Source organism: Balaenoptera acutorostrata, chromosome 3 (assembly GCF_949987535.1).
Source record: "Balaenoptera acutorostrata chromosome 3, mBalAcu1.1, whole genome shotgun sequence".
NCBI lineage: Eukaryota > Metazoa > Chordata > Mammalia > Artiodactyla > Balaenopteridae > Balaenoptera > Balaenoptera acutorostrata.
Window position 1 is genome coordinate 94688043 of NC_080066.1, and position 14503 is coordinate 94702545.

At 38.2% G+C, this 14503-nt stretch overlaps 1 protein-coding gene across 3 annotated transcripts in view; it reads left to right on the forward strand.

Annotated features, from left to right (window-relative positions):
- ZNF106 (zinc finger protein 106) overlaps positions 1-14503 on the forward strand; it is a 62448-nt gene that overhangs the window by 41668 nt on the left and 6277 nt on the right. For all 3 annotated transcript variants that reach the window (XM_007173606.2, XM_057544753.1, XM_057544752.1), the window contains 9 exons: positions 328-383; positions 1258-1403; positions 2875-3009; positions 7751-7867; positions 10198-10389; positions 11187-11249; positions 12295-12414; positions 12934-13005; positions 14182-14253. In XM_007173606.2, coding sequence (XP_007173668.2) covers positions 328-383; positions 1258-1403; positions 2875-3009; positions 7751-7867; positions 10198-10389; positions 11187-11249; positions 12295-12414; positions 12934-13005; positions 14182-14253 — 973 coding nt within the window. The remainder of the gene's footprint in view (positions 1-327; positions 384-1257; positions 1404-2874; positions 3010-7750; positions 7868-10197; positions 10390-11186; positions 11250-12294; positions 12415-12933; positions 13006-14181; positions 14254-14503) is intronic.

The following is a 14503-nucleotide window of genomic DNA, read 5'->3' on the forward strand; positions in this document are numbered from 1 at the left end:
TCACCATTCTATTCTTAAAAAATAGAACTTTTTGTTCTGAATCAGAATTTTTTTAAAGAGTCACATTTATAGAAAATCAGTAGGGATAATGGGTATGGAAGAATCAAACCTTAGCAATGGAGATTTTCTGCTTTCTCATTTGTGTTGTAAATATTTACTGTACTTTTATTTCTTTTCATATAGAAATTTCAGGTGGAAAAACCGATCTCTTATATCATTGCTATTTTGTCCATTGTTTAGAACAATCTTTTGAGTCATGAAAATGTAAGTTTTACTGCCTGGCCTGTTCACACAGATGCTAAGAAGACTTTTGCTATTATTTTGTAGTGTGGCAGAAACTCAGACTGTGATCTCCTCCATAAAAGGATCAAAGAACTCTTCAGGTATTTGGTTGTTCAGTTTTATTTAAATTAATCACAGGAAAAAAGTCTTGTAAATATTAGAGCCAGGGTTTAAATCTACTTAAATATGCTTATACAATAGGGGGCGGGGACTGGGCTTGTTACCAAGAGGATTGCTTTGACCAGCAGTTATGGTATCCCTAAATCCTCAAATCCTGGCATTTCAGTTTCTTACTCCCGTCTCTCTTACCTGGCTGTCTTACGTGTTCAACTAATTAGTAAAGTTGGCCTTCTGTATCTTCGGTTCCGTATCTATGGCTTCAACTAACTGCAGATCGTGTAATATGCATTTATTGAAAAAAAAAAAAAAACTCGTGTGTAAGTGGACCTCAACAATTCAAACCATGTTGTTCAAGGGTCAGCTGTAAACAGGAGGATGTGTATAGGTTATATGCAAATACTATGCCGTTTTATATAAGGGGCTTGAGCATCTGTGGATTTTGGTGTGGGGGCGGTGGGGGAGTCCTGAAACCAGTCCCCTTTGGATACCAAGGGACAATTGTATTAAGGTTTTGTTGGCTCTGGGGTGTTTTGCTTTGAGAAGGAACTACTTAATTCCTTACTCAACAAAATAACTGGCAGCAGAGGAAACTGGATGTGGAAAGATACTTGGTGCCTTATGGGTATCACTCAAAGCTCACTATATAAGTATCTTGTTCCTAAGTGAAAGGTCTTCCCTGCCTTTTCTTATTATGAAATCTTCATAATGAAGATCACTAATGAAAATATGGTGTTTTGCTGGGGGAACTAGGCTTTAAGGAGAATCCAGAGACCACTTTTTCGTAATGTTTTAAATTTTTTAGTATCTTTTGAGACACAAGCAGACACATCTCTGAAACATATTCTTCTTTTCTAGAAATATCTTCAGAGCCAGGAGATGATGATGAGCCCACAGAAGGGAGCTTTGAGGGGCACCAAGCTGCAGTGAATGCAATTCAAATATTTGGGAATTTACTGTATACCTGTTCAGCAGATAAAACTGTCCGAGTTTATAATCTCGTGGTAAGTTGATACATCAGTTTGAATATTTTTGCTTGGTTGCAGGTTTTAGAAACTCCAACTAGCTGTCTCTTAGACTAGGAGTTTATTTGCTGTCCAGAGATGGAGTGGGCTTTAGACTAACTTTAGATACAGTTGATCCAGTGGCTCAGTGGGGTCACTGGAGACTTAATTTCTTTCTTTATCTCCATTCTGCCTTCTCTGATATCACCTCTTCCTAAAGCAAGTTCTCCTCCTGCTCACAGATAGATGTCAGTAGCCACAGGGGTTTCTTTTCCCTCCCACTACCAAAAAAGGGTCCTGTGCTTTCCTCTCTGAACAATCACTTGGCAAAAGGAAATGGGATTATAGCAACAGGCTCGCGACAGTCAGGTCCCAGCCCTGGAGTTGATGCTGAGGTCTGTCACATAGCTGCTACATAATAGAGAAGGGATAGAGTGAGTACTGGGGAAGTAGTCAATATAAGAGGAGGCATTTTCCCTGAGAGTTGATTAATTATCCCGGTTATTAAGAAGAGCAACGGTCTTCCACTACCCCACACTTAGGATAATCTGATGCTCATTACTCTCAATTTTCATAGAATGGACTTTTGAGTTTTGAGTCTGGTATGCATCAAACTAATTCTGTTTATCCACAACGATAGCCAAGAAACTTTAGGAACACTATGTTTGAACAAATATGGTGAAAGTATTTGAAATTGATGAAGTCCTTGAAAATCAAAAGATTAGATAGATGATGGACTGAGAAAATGTGTTTGCTGTAGGCAACAGGTATATAGGTTTCTTTAGCCTAATAATGTGAGGGCAACAGGGATGACTGAAGGAAGGAAGCAATGGTACCAGGAGGTGTGAGTGTAAGATTTGGGGAATTGGCTCTAACTCTGAACTGAAAGGTAAGTATAGGTATATATGTACATTCTAAATATATAACAGTATGTGCACAGAGACAACAGGATGTTCCATTATGAAACCACACCTGGAACACTAGACCTGTGATGGCACCTGACATGTCTTTGAACATTGTGGCGCATGCTCTGCATACTGATCAAATGCAGGAACTTATCTGGGTAATTAGCTATAGTTTGGATTTGCTAGCTTTTTGGTCCACATGTTGGAGAGCCTTGCCCTAGATATTAACTAAAATTCTGATCTGTCTTATTATAGCAAATTGCCCTAAGTATTGGGTTGGCCAAAAAGTTTGTTCAGGTTTTTCTGTAACATCTTATGGAAAAACCCAAACGAACTTATGGCTCAGTTAATATATAGTTACAGGTACCTCAGTACATGTGACTGTTTGCTGGGCATTCAGTGAACAGGTATTTACTGAACACCTTTTGATACCAGGTACTATTCTAGACTCTGAGGCTACAACAATGAACTGTATGTTTTAGCATCTTTTTTTTTTTTTTTGAGGAAATACATTATCTAATCCATTTATATCCACAAGTAATGATCTGAACTGTGCTTGACTTTAGAGTCGGAAGTATATTGGTGTCTTTGAGGGCCATACCTCCAAAGTGAACTGCCTCCTGGTTACTCAGACCTCTGGGAAGAATGCTGCCCTTTATACTGGTTCCAGTGATCACACCATTCGCTGCTATAATGTTAAGGTAAGTGGGTCCAGCAAAATCAAACGTGATAATATTGAAACACTTTGACTGTATTTACTGTGTAGAGTGGAGACACTGAGACAGATGCTTCATTCTGTTCACTTTCTTGCTTCTGAACTTACTTCAGTACCCTTGTATAGCCTTTAGAAGAAATGAGGCTTAGATCTAAACCATGTTTTCTGTCTCTCTCCACCAGTATCTTTTCACTTACTACTATTAATAATATACCTCCTTTGATCTTTTCAACAATTACTCTTGATTTTTATTTTCACATCATATGCCAAAATTAATACTAGAGAGAAAACGAAATGTTTAAAATTTTTAACCCTGAAAACGTAGAAGTAGATATCTCCTCTGAGAAAGAATTTTCTAAATATATTGTAAGAAATGAGAGAAAATCGTTTGCATTAAATATATATATTATAGGACTTCCCTGGTGGCACAGTGGTTAAGAATCCGCCTGCCAATGCAGGGGACACGGGTTTGATCCCTGGTCTGGGAAGATCCCACATGCTGCGGAGCAACTAAGCCTGTGCACCACAACTACTGAGCCTGTGCTCTAGAGCCCGTGAGCCACAACTACTGAGCCCACGTGCCACAACTACTGAAGCCCATGCTCCTAGAGCCCATGCTCCACAACAAGAGAAGCCACCACAATGAGAAGCCCACGCACCGCAAAGAAGAGTAGCCCCCGCTCACCACAGCTAGAGAAAGCCCGTGCACAGCAGCAAAGACCCAATGCATCCATAAATACATACATACATACATACATACATACATACACACATACATACACACACACATATATTCTTTAAAAGATTTGATTATTTAAGACAAAATTTATAATACCAAAGATTAGGTTTTTAACATATATAGATGGAATGTGTGGTAACAGGAACACAAAGGAAAGGGAGGATGGAATTGTGCTGGTGCAAGGTTCTTATATTTTACTGGGGATAAGTCAGTTTTACTTTGAACTAGATTGTTACAATTTAAAGAGGTAATCTCCAGAAGGCCGGCTCACAGCTTCAGTGTGCATCAGATAGACCTGGAGAGCTTGTTAAAACACATATTACTGGACCCCACTCCCAGAGCTTCTGATTCAGTAGGCTTGGGATAGGGCCCAAGAATTTACATTTCTAACATGTGATACTGATGCTACTGGTGTAGGGGCCACACGCTGAGAACAGCTGCCCTAGAGCAACCACTAAAAGAATAAAGCAAAGAAAGACAGCTAAAAATTTTAATAGAGGAATTAAAATGGCATACTAAAAAACACTTATTTAATACAAAACAAGGCAGAAACGGGGGAACAGAGAAATAAAAATGAGACAAATAGAAAGCAAATTGGAGTCTAAATCTAGTCATATTTAATAATTATATTAAATGTGAATTAACACTAAAATCAAAAGGCAGAGATTGACTAGCTAAAGAACAAACATCAAAATCTGTGCTGTCTACAAGACACACCTTTTAAATTCAGACACAAGTAGGTTGAATTAAAAGAATGGAAAAAAATGTACTATGCAAATAATAACAAAAAGAGCTAGAGTGATTGTGTTACTATCAGGCAAATAGACTTTAAGACGAGGAATACTACTGAGACAAGGGTGGCATTTCATAATGATAAAAACGTCAATATAGCAGGAAGATAGAACAATTAGAAATATATGTACCTAATAACAGAGCACCAAGATATGTAAAGTAATACTGATAGAACTACAGAGGAGAAATAGACAAATCCACAATTATAGTTGAAGACTTCAACACCTCTCTCAATACTTGATAGAGTACTGGACAGAAAATCATCAAGGATGTAGAAGAACTGGACAATACCATTAACAAACAAGATCTAATTAATACTTATAGTTAAAAAAAAAAATTAACATTTATAGACTCCGCCACCCGAAACAGCAGCATACACATTCTTTCCAAGTGCATATGGAGCATTCACCAGTATAGACCATTGCTGGGTCGTCAAATAAGTCTTAGTCTTACTGAGAATCTCAATTAAAAGAATTGAAATCATTTAGAGTATGTTCTCCAACCACAGTGGAATTAGAAATCAATAACAGAAAGAAATCCACCAAAAAAAAAAAGAGAAAGAAATCTTGGAAGTCCGCAAGTAAGGGGTAATGAAATAGCATACTTCTAAGTTACCCATGATTCAAAGAAGAAGTCACAAAGGAAATTAGAAAATATCTTGAACTAAATGAAAATGAGCATCCAGCTTAACATTTGTAGGATAGCTAACGCATTGCTGAGGGGGAAATTTCTAGTTTTAAATGCTTATATTAGAAAAAAAAGTTTAAAATCAATTATCTGAGTTTGTAAGAAAATAGAAAAAGAAGAAAAAGTTAAACCCAAAATAGATATATAAAGGAAATAATAAAGAGCAGAACGGAAACCACCAATTTATAAAAGTGACACACAATAGGGAAAAATCAGTGAGACCAGAAGCTAGTTTTTTGAAAAGATAAATTAAAAAAAAACTTTTAGCTAAATTGATCAAAACAGAGAGAAGCCACAAATTTCAAATATCCAGAATGTAAGAAGGAGCCTCATAACAGCGTTATTAATGAATACATCCATCAACTGATAAATGGATAAATGTGGTATATAAAAAGTGGAATAATACTAGCAACAAAAAGGAATAAACTATTCATACATGTAGCAACATGGATGGATCTCAAAAACATCATGCTAGGTGAAAGAAGTCATATGTAAAAGACTACATACTGAATGTTCTCTTAATATGGAATCTAGAAAAGGCAAAACTATCAGAGTTGCCTGGGATGGCAGTGGGGACTGACTGAAAGAGGGTACGAGGTAACTTTTTAGAGTGCTGGAAACGTTCTGAAAGTTGATTGTGGTAATGGTTGCATAACTGCATACTTTACTAAACTTAATGAAACGTATATCTAACATGGTGAATTTTATTATATGGAAATAATACTTAAGTCTGTTGAAAATTGTAAACAGATTTTGGCAAGAAATTGTCTTAGGTAAAAAGAGGGGAAAATAGTTGTAACAGGATAGGGTAAACAGGGTTAATATCATATGTTGTAAGGAGCTTACACCTTTGAGAAGAGAAATAGTAAAATCCCTAGTTAGTAACTATTTGAAAATAATAGTCTTGTCAATAAATGGAAGTTAAAACAGAAGTTCAGTACCATTTTGACTTATAAAATTAGCAAAAACTTTTAAAAGATTTTTTAATGTTTTTAAGGGTTCTAACCCGCAGTAGTATTTGGCATAGTGGGACTGTACATTACTGAAAAAAATTCTTAGTTTTTGAAATTGAGGTGTAACTTTATATAGTAAAGTACATAAATTTTAAGTATACAACTTGATGAATTTTTACATAGATACACATTTGTTTAACCACCACCAAGATCGAAATACAGATCATTTTCATCCCCCTAAAGCTTCCCTCATACACCTTCCACTCACCACCCCCAGCCAAAGAAAACTATTGTTCTGATTTCTGTCATTATAGATTATATTTGTCCGTGCTTGAACTTCACATAAATAAACCATACTGGATGTATTCTTACACATTAGCTTTAGCTTGCCATAATGTCTGAAATTCATCTTTATTGTTGCATGCATCAATAGTTCTTTTTTATTATGGCAACGTATTCCGTTTCTCCTATAAAATTACAAAATGATCTCACATGGATGGGTTAGCCAGAGGCAACATATATCTTATCATTTGAGCATATTCACTGTCTTTTCCTTTATTTTACAATTGCATATGCAGCATTTATATTTGTAATTTTATGCGGGGAAAGTAATTTAAAAGACTGACTCTTTCAGGTATGAAGGAAGGTTGGAAGAGATCAAGGCTTTGATAGTCTACAGCTTTTATCATCCAACCCATAGCTTGTCCCATCCTACTTATAGGATGGGACAAGTAGGTCCTACTTATAACCGTCTTGATTTTAATGTCTGTATCCAGACCTCTTTAAAAAGCTAAACTTGGGGCTTTAGTCACTTAGTATCATTCAATAGCATTCAATCTTGAGCACTTACTATGTAACTGGCCCTGTTCTAGGTTCTAGGTAATTAGATTTTATCAGTATAACCCAGTTCTGGAAATTCATGGAAATGGTTTCTTGAAGGTCAGTTCACACTGTGTCTGTATAGGCTGGATATGCATCAGAATTACGAAGGAAAATTTTAAAAACACATATTCCGGGGCCTGAATTAGAATCTCAGGGACTGGAGTGAAGCTTGGGGTTCTATATATTTTCAAAGCTTCTTGGGTAATTATAGACCAGCTAACCTGATACTGGTTTGAAGGAGGCATTTGGGAGCTATTAAAATAGAGAATCAATTGCAGGAAAGTGCATATTTGATTAACGCAATTATCAGATATACAACTATAATCTTTATTTTCCTTTTTAAATGTCAAGTGCAGCTTTAACTTTATCTTTGGCTACTTAATTTAAGAGGCTAGAACCCAATCCATAGTGCCCTTTGAAGAATTTCTACATTCCAAATTAGAAAGATAGGTAACATTAGAAGTTATATTTGATTACTATATTACCTACAGCTTGAGGGTCTTTGGCTACATATTTCGAAGCAGAAGACAGTCTAAGGTAGTCTTCTACAAAATAGAGGACACTACATTTTCTTCCTCATAAAAAATCATTTCACACTCTGTTCTCAGGAGGACTGTTTTCACATCTTATTTGCCTTTAACCTCTGCTGATCAGGTGTTGTGTGCTTTTATCAGACTCGAGAGTGTGTGGAGCAGTTACAGCTGGAAGACCGGGTTCTCTGCCTCCACAGTAGGTGGCGAATTCTCTATGCAGGACTGGCAAATGGCACTGTGGTCACCTTCAACATAAAGGTTAGTGGTTGGGGAGAGAAGGCTGAATTTCCGTGCCGCTTGAAAATGGTGTGAGTGTGTGTGGGAAGAAGTTGAAGGCAGACGTTTTCCTGTTTTTGTGTGTGTTTGAGAAAGCAACAGAATTAGCCGCTACTCAAAAATTTATCTTCTGTTGTAAGTGAAACAAGATGCTGCATTCTGTCTGCTCAGGCCCGAGTGTGCCAGGACCAAAGTGTAACTCTACTAAATTAAACCAGGCCTGATGATTTGGGGCCAAATAATGAGTCATAGGTTAAACTAGTCTGTCTCATTTTAAGAATGATACCATGAAATGAGCTTAAATTCCTTTGAGTATGACATTGATGTGGTTTGGAACTGATTTAGGGTTTCATGAGGGTAGCTTGTTCCTGACTTGAACTAAGTCAAGGTTTGCCTTCATGCCTGTGGGCCTCATTCTTTCCTGACCCAAATATAAATCCATTTGTTGAGCAAACCTTTATGGAGCACTATTACATGCTAGGTCTCAGGATAAGGCTTAGGAAATGAATACGGAACAGTTCTTGATGGCCCTGTGTGCTTTGTTAATGTAGTTGGACTTGTAAGCTTTAAAGTAAGAGAGACATGATCTAATTTGTATTTTAGAAAATGTCACTCTGGAGTTGAACAGGATGGAAAATACTGGTACTAGTAGAAGCTTGGAGACCATTTAGGAGACTTTGTTATGGCAGCTGACATGAAAGATTAGACTAAGGTGAAGAGAAGAGAATGGATAAAAGATGTAATTGGAGGTAGAAGTGATAGGTTTGGTTACTAGTTAGTTGTAGCATTCTATCCCGAGGCCATCTGGTCATCTTTTAACAGTGTGTTAGAATGTTACTGTGTTATGCCTTATTACAGTATCATATGTTTAGTTAGTACCTACTATCTCTCTACCAGCTAGCTGGAACTACTTATAAGGAATTCAATAAAATATGTCATGGTTTCTGCCTTTAAGAAGCTTAAAATCAAGTTAGAAGAAACTAGCACATATATAATCAAGTGTCAGATTATTTGGTTCACTAGATATGAATAGATCACAGAAGGGTAATTAGTAAAGGTTTTTGCATTCTAAATGCAAAGTGCTAACAACCTAGATTAGATTTGGTTAGGGCAATAGAAATGAAGACAGAATAGATTTAAAATATTTTAAAGGATAAAACTTGGTAATTACCCAGTTCTCTTCTATTTTGTGAGATTAATGTAATCAAAGGTAGGTAGAAGTTTTGGGGCAAGATGATGACAAATTCAAATGGGAATGGTCTTTATTTTTATTTTTTTGAAATGGTCTTTAAATGGTTGAAAAGCTCCAGCAAAGATGGACCTTGAGACAGAGATTTGAGAGTTTCTGCAGAGATATGAATTTTGAAGGCTCGTTAGGGCTGGGCCTTTTCTGTTTTGCCCATATTCCTGGAACGCAGTGCTTTCTGGGGCTCAACAGAAAGCCAGGGCTGTTTACCTGGGCCTTCCCACCACTGGGCCCTGAACTCCATTGATCTGTCTCCCCCGCATCTCAAGATGACTGAGATTGATGCTCAGCTCTGTAGGCTCCCAGCTGCTGCTCTTGCCTAGTTTCTGGGAGTTTTATCTCATGCACGCACCTTAAACTACCTTTTTAGAGTTTTGGGGAAGTAGGAAACTTTATGAACAAGTTTGGTTTGGGAATGAGGGAAGCAAGTCTAAAATCTGAGGTAAAGGAGTGTTTGGGAATTCAGGATGTGACCATGCCACTCTGACTGATACAAAGGCTTCTGTAGTTTAACTTAATGATGTCATGAGAGATAGACATAGAACCAGAAGTCAGAAGAAGGTCAGAATAACAGAAAGGTGGAGAATGAGAGACTCTGATTGTCTAAGAAGGTAGTTCTCAAAGAGAGTTTTGGAAACAACCATGACAGAGTGCATAAATTTTGTATGACAAAAAAACAGTGAGAGTTCTTGGGTCTGTGGCATGGAAAGTGTATTCAAATATGAAAAAAAGGTTTATCATTCATTATCATTAACTTAAGGGAAGTGAGAGAGGGCATAAAAGAGAACCAAATTCTAATTATGGTCAGGATAGTGCGGGTCAAAGGTAGAAATGAGTTTATAATGTAAGACTGTCCCTACTAGAATCGGGAAGGAAGGAGTCATGAATACAGAGAGTATTGGAATAGGAATGGCAGAGGTTGGGGAATTAGGGATAGGGAGTAGATATGAGAACTTACTAGTGTTAGAATTTAGAGTTTGTATCAAGGTAGTGATTTGGGTTAGTTGATGTTGAGTTTTTCCAACTAAGTTGCTTTTACTTCATATAATGGTGGTGTATTTTTCAGAACAACAAACGACTTGAAATCTTTGAATGCCATGGCCCTCGGGCTGTCAGCTGTCTTGCCACAGCTCAGGAAGGTGCCCGAAAGCTGCTGGTTGTGGGGTCTTACGACTGTACCATTAGTGTACGTGATGCACGGAATGGCCTGCTCCTTAGAACTCTGGAGGGCCACAGCAAAACCATTCTCTGCATGAAGGCAAGTATAGTGCAAAAAATAGGAGTTCATTGTCTGGTACAAATAGAAGGGTGTGAATGAAATTTCCCATGTTGTCTAATACCTTATTTAGAATACAGATTACTATCCTTTTTTTTTTTTTTTAATTATTTAATTTATGGCCGTGTTGGGTCTTCGTTGCTGCGCATGGGCTTTCTCTAGTTGCAGTGAGCGGGAGCTACTCTTTGTTGCGGTGCGCGGGCTTCTCATTGCAGTGGCTTCTCTTGTTGCGGAGCGCGGGCTCTAGGTGTGCGGGCTTCAGTAGTTGCGGCACGTGGGCTCTAGAACGCAGGCTCAGTAGTTGTGGCGCACGGGCTTAGTTGCTCCGCGGCATGTGGGATCTTCCCGGACCAGGGCTCGAACCCGTGTCCCCTGCATTGGCAGGCGGATTCTTAACCACTGCGCCACCAGGGAAGTCCCTACGATCCTTTTCTTTAGGCCTGGATTACCACGGGACATACTGTTTTTTAATATATTAACCAAGAGACAAATAAAATTGTATCTTATTGTAGAATGTAGATATACTCGAATGTCCTTCTAGGCTGCTTCGTAATCATTCCGAAGCAGCAACAAACCCAATAGTACATTGTCAATTCATCTGAGTACTTGGTGGCAGCACATAAGTTTCAGTTCAGAAAATTTGTCTGAGAAACTTATTTCATACCTCGTTCATGCTCATCTCAAAATAGGGTGGGAAGTAGAATTTGCTAATGTGTATTACAAGTTAGAAACTCATAACATTATATCGAATCTCATTAACTGAATTTTTTTTCTTTAAGGTGGTGAATGACCTTGTGTTCAGTGGTTCCAGTGATCAGTCAGTCCATGCCCACAACATTCACGTAAGCCATGTTGGTGTAAAGAAATCTTTAGTAGAATGATGATTAAAGCTTGAAGGATTCCTCAGACCTCTTGCAATTTAAATTAAGCCCTTTTTCTAGTGAAAGACTTAATAATAATCCCTGCACGTAAGCTCTTGGATAATATTAAGTACTGTAGAAATTCTGACCTCATCAAAATTCTTAGTGGGGAATAGACTCAAAGTTTATGTAAGGTTTAGTTTGAATGCCTCATTTAAACATGAGATAAATTGAGCATCTGAGGCTCTAAGAAAGTAGATATGATACGCAGTTTAAAATAGCACAAGTAAAAACAGCCAAGAGACTCTGCTCAGGTCATAGAGGCTGCTTTTGAAGCTCAGTTCTTAGTCTGTAAACCTGGGGGTTATCCAGCCTCAGGGACTTGTTGTCCAGATCCAGTGAAATGATAAAAGTGAATATACTTCAAAAGCTATAAAATACGTACACACAGAGCTGTGGCCCTTCTCTTTCTGTGACTTGGGGTTCTCTCCATCAGGATACAGTGCAGGGCTTCCCTGGTGGCGCAGTGGTTAAGAATCCTCCTGCCAATGCAGGGGACATGGGTTCAAGCCCTGGCCCGGGAAGATCCCACATGCCGCGGAGCAACTAAGCCCGTGCGCCACAGCTACTGAGCCTGCGCTCTAAAGCCCGTGAGCCACAACTACTGAAGCCCACACACCTAGAGCCAGTGTTCCTCAACAAGAGAAGCCACAGCAATGAGAAGCCTGTGCACTGCAACAAAGTGTAGCCCCCACTCGCCACAACTAGAGAAAGCCTGCACGCTCAACAAAAACCCAACTCAGCCAAAAATAAATAAATAAATTTATTTTAAAAAAAGGTACAGTGCATACATTTTGTATAAGTAACAAATGCTTGTGGGAGTACTTCATCTGTTAAAATTAGTACAGCTACGTGTGTACAAGTAGTCTCAGAATTATGTCTTCTAGAATTACAGAATTATAAATCTCAAAAGTCGGAAGGAATCTTGAAGTTCAGTCTAGTGACTCTTATCTCTCTTCTGATGCAGACTGGTGAGCTTGTACGGATCTATAAAGGTCACAATCATGCAGTGACTGTGGTGAATATCCTAGGAAAAGTGATGGTGACTGCTTGCCTGGATAAATTTGTTCGTGTCTATGAATTACAGGTAGAATTTAGATCCAGTATTTTGCTTGAATGACTTGGGGAGACTGTCTATTTGGATTTGGTGTTGATTTTTCTATATGGAAAGGCTGGGGTGGATCTCAGGAATCTGCGTTCTTCACAAGTGCTATAGATAATTATGAAGTAGCTGGTCCTTGGAGGACGCTTTCAGAAACACTACTCTGAGATACCTGGTAAGGCTCACACGTGTTAAAAATTAAATGGTTTCTGGAGAGCAGCTGTAGTCTGTAACACCTATCTGATTCTCTCTGTGTGCAATTTCAGGTTTGAGACTTTGACACTACACAGAAATTGGTTTTATTTTTTCCAGTTACCAGCTCTTCCCTTGAGGAGAAGGAGTTGTTAGATTATGTTTCTGTTAACATGCTACTGGTACTTCAGCTTGGTACCTCAGGTGTAGTTTTAAACCTTTCAAAGGCCTTCAGGGACTATGCTTGTTAAACACAAGGTATAAATAACCTTAATTCTCTCTCTTTTTTTTTTTTTTCCCCCTCCACCCAAGTCCCATGATCGATTGCAAGTATACGGAGGACACAAAGACATGATTATGTGTATGACCATCCATAAAAGTATGGTGAGTATAATCTGCCGTGCCACGTATTTGCCTTTGAATGTGTTTACTAAAAATTGTGCAAACTATTAATAATGTTACTACTTGTCACTTCCAAAGATGATATGTTTTTTTTTGTTTGTTTTTTTTTTATTTTTTTTTATTTTTATTTTTATTTTTATTTTTATTTTTTTTATTTTTTATTTATGGCTGTGTTGGGTCTTCATTTCTGTCCGAGGGCTTTCTCTAGTTGTGACAAGTGGGGGCCACTCTTCATCACGGTGCGCGGGCCTCTCACTATCGCGGCCTCTCTTGTAGCGGAGCACAGGCTCCAGACGCGCAGGCTCAGTAATTTTTGGCTCACGGGCCCAGCCGCTCCACGGCATGTGGGATCTTCCCAGACCAGGGCTCGAACCCGTGTCCTCTGCATTGGCAGGCAGATTCTCAACCACTGCGCCACCAGGGAAGCCCGATATCTGTTTTTGATATGCCTCATTACTGAATGTCTTTCTATCTCTTGGTATTATAATATTGAGAACCCAGTAATGCTGTTGAATATTCCATTTTTAATAAGAGCTAAAATAATTACAATAAAAAATATAATACCACCATTAAATAGAAGGTAAATTTAAGATGTTTCCAAAAATAAAAAAATAAAATTGAGTGGTGCTTTTTTCAGAGACATTATGATCTGGACAGTACATTGGAATAGAGTCAGGAGATTTGGCCAGTGTGGCATAGTTATAGCAGACCTAAAAGTAGAAGCTAACTCATGTAACCCTGCTAATCCTTGATTTATTTTATTTTTAAATTTTGAGGTTGAACCAGAATGGATGTTTTTCAGACTTTAAGCAGTAGAACCTTTTGTTCCAATGAAATACAGATGCCTAATATGCAATGCCCAGTAGAAGCCAGAGCTACACCAGTTAAAGTATAAGTGGTGCCTCTGATCCCTGCCACTTCCACTCTCAGCCACAATCCCAAGAGTGGCTCTCTAAGGAGCACAGCTTCGAAGTGTCCAGACTAGAAGATCTACAAGATACTTTCCCATTATGGTACTCTGGGGCTGGTTTGGGTTTAGGTTTATGTTTTCTTGTTGTTGTAGCTGCTACCAGTAACTTTTGACTCTTATTTTGAGGATGATTGTAGTAGTTTTATTGTGTGTTGTTTTGGTCTGATGTGATAAACCTTTTTCTCTAGATTTATACTGGCTGTTACGATGGCAGTATTCAGGCCGTGAGGCTAAATCTGATGCAGAATTACCGCTGCTGGGTAAGGAGTGAAACTGTTCTTGTCACCAGACTTAGATGTTGCACAACCCCAGGCCAATTTATAGATCTTCATTATCATCGGTTTAGCATTTTTATATTGAGCGTCTACTTTTGCCTTCCACTGTAGGACAAATAAGCTTATTTTTTAAAAACTACATAAAATGCTTCCATACTTCTGTAATGAAAAGTCTAATCTTAGGATTAGATATAAAGTATATTTAAGTATCCACTCAGAGTTTATCTCTTTTATG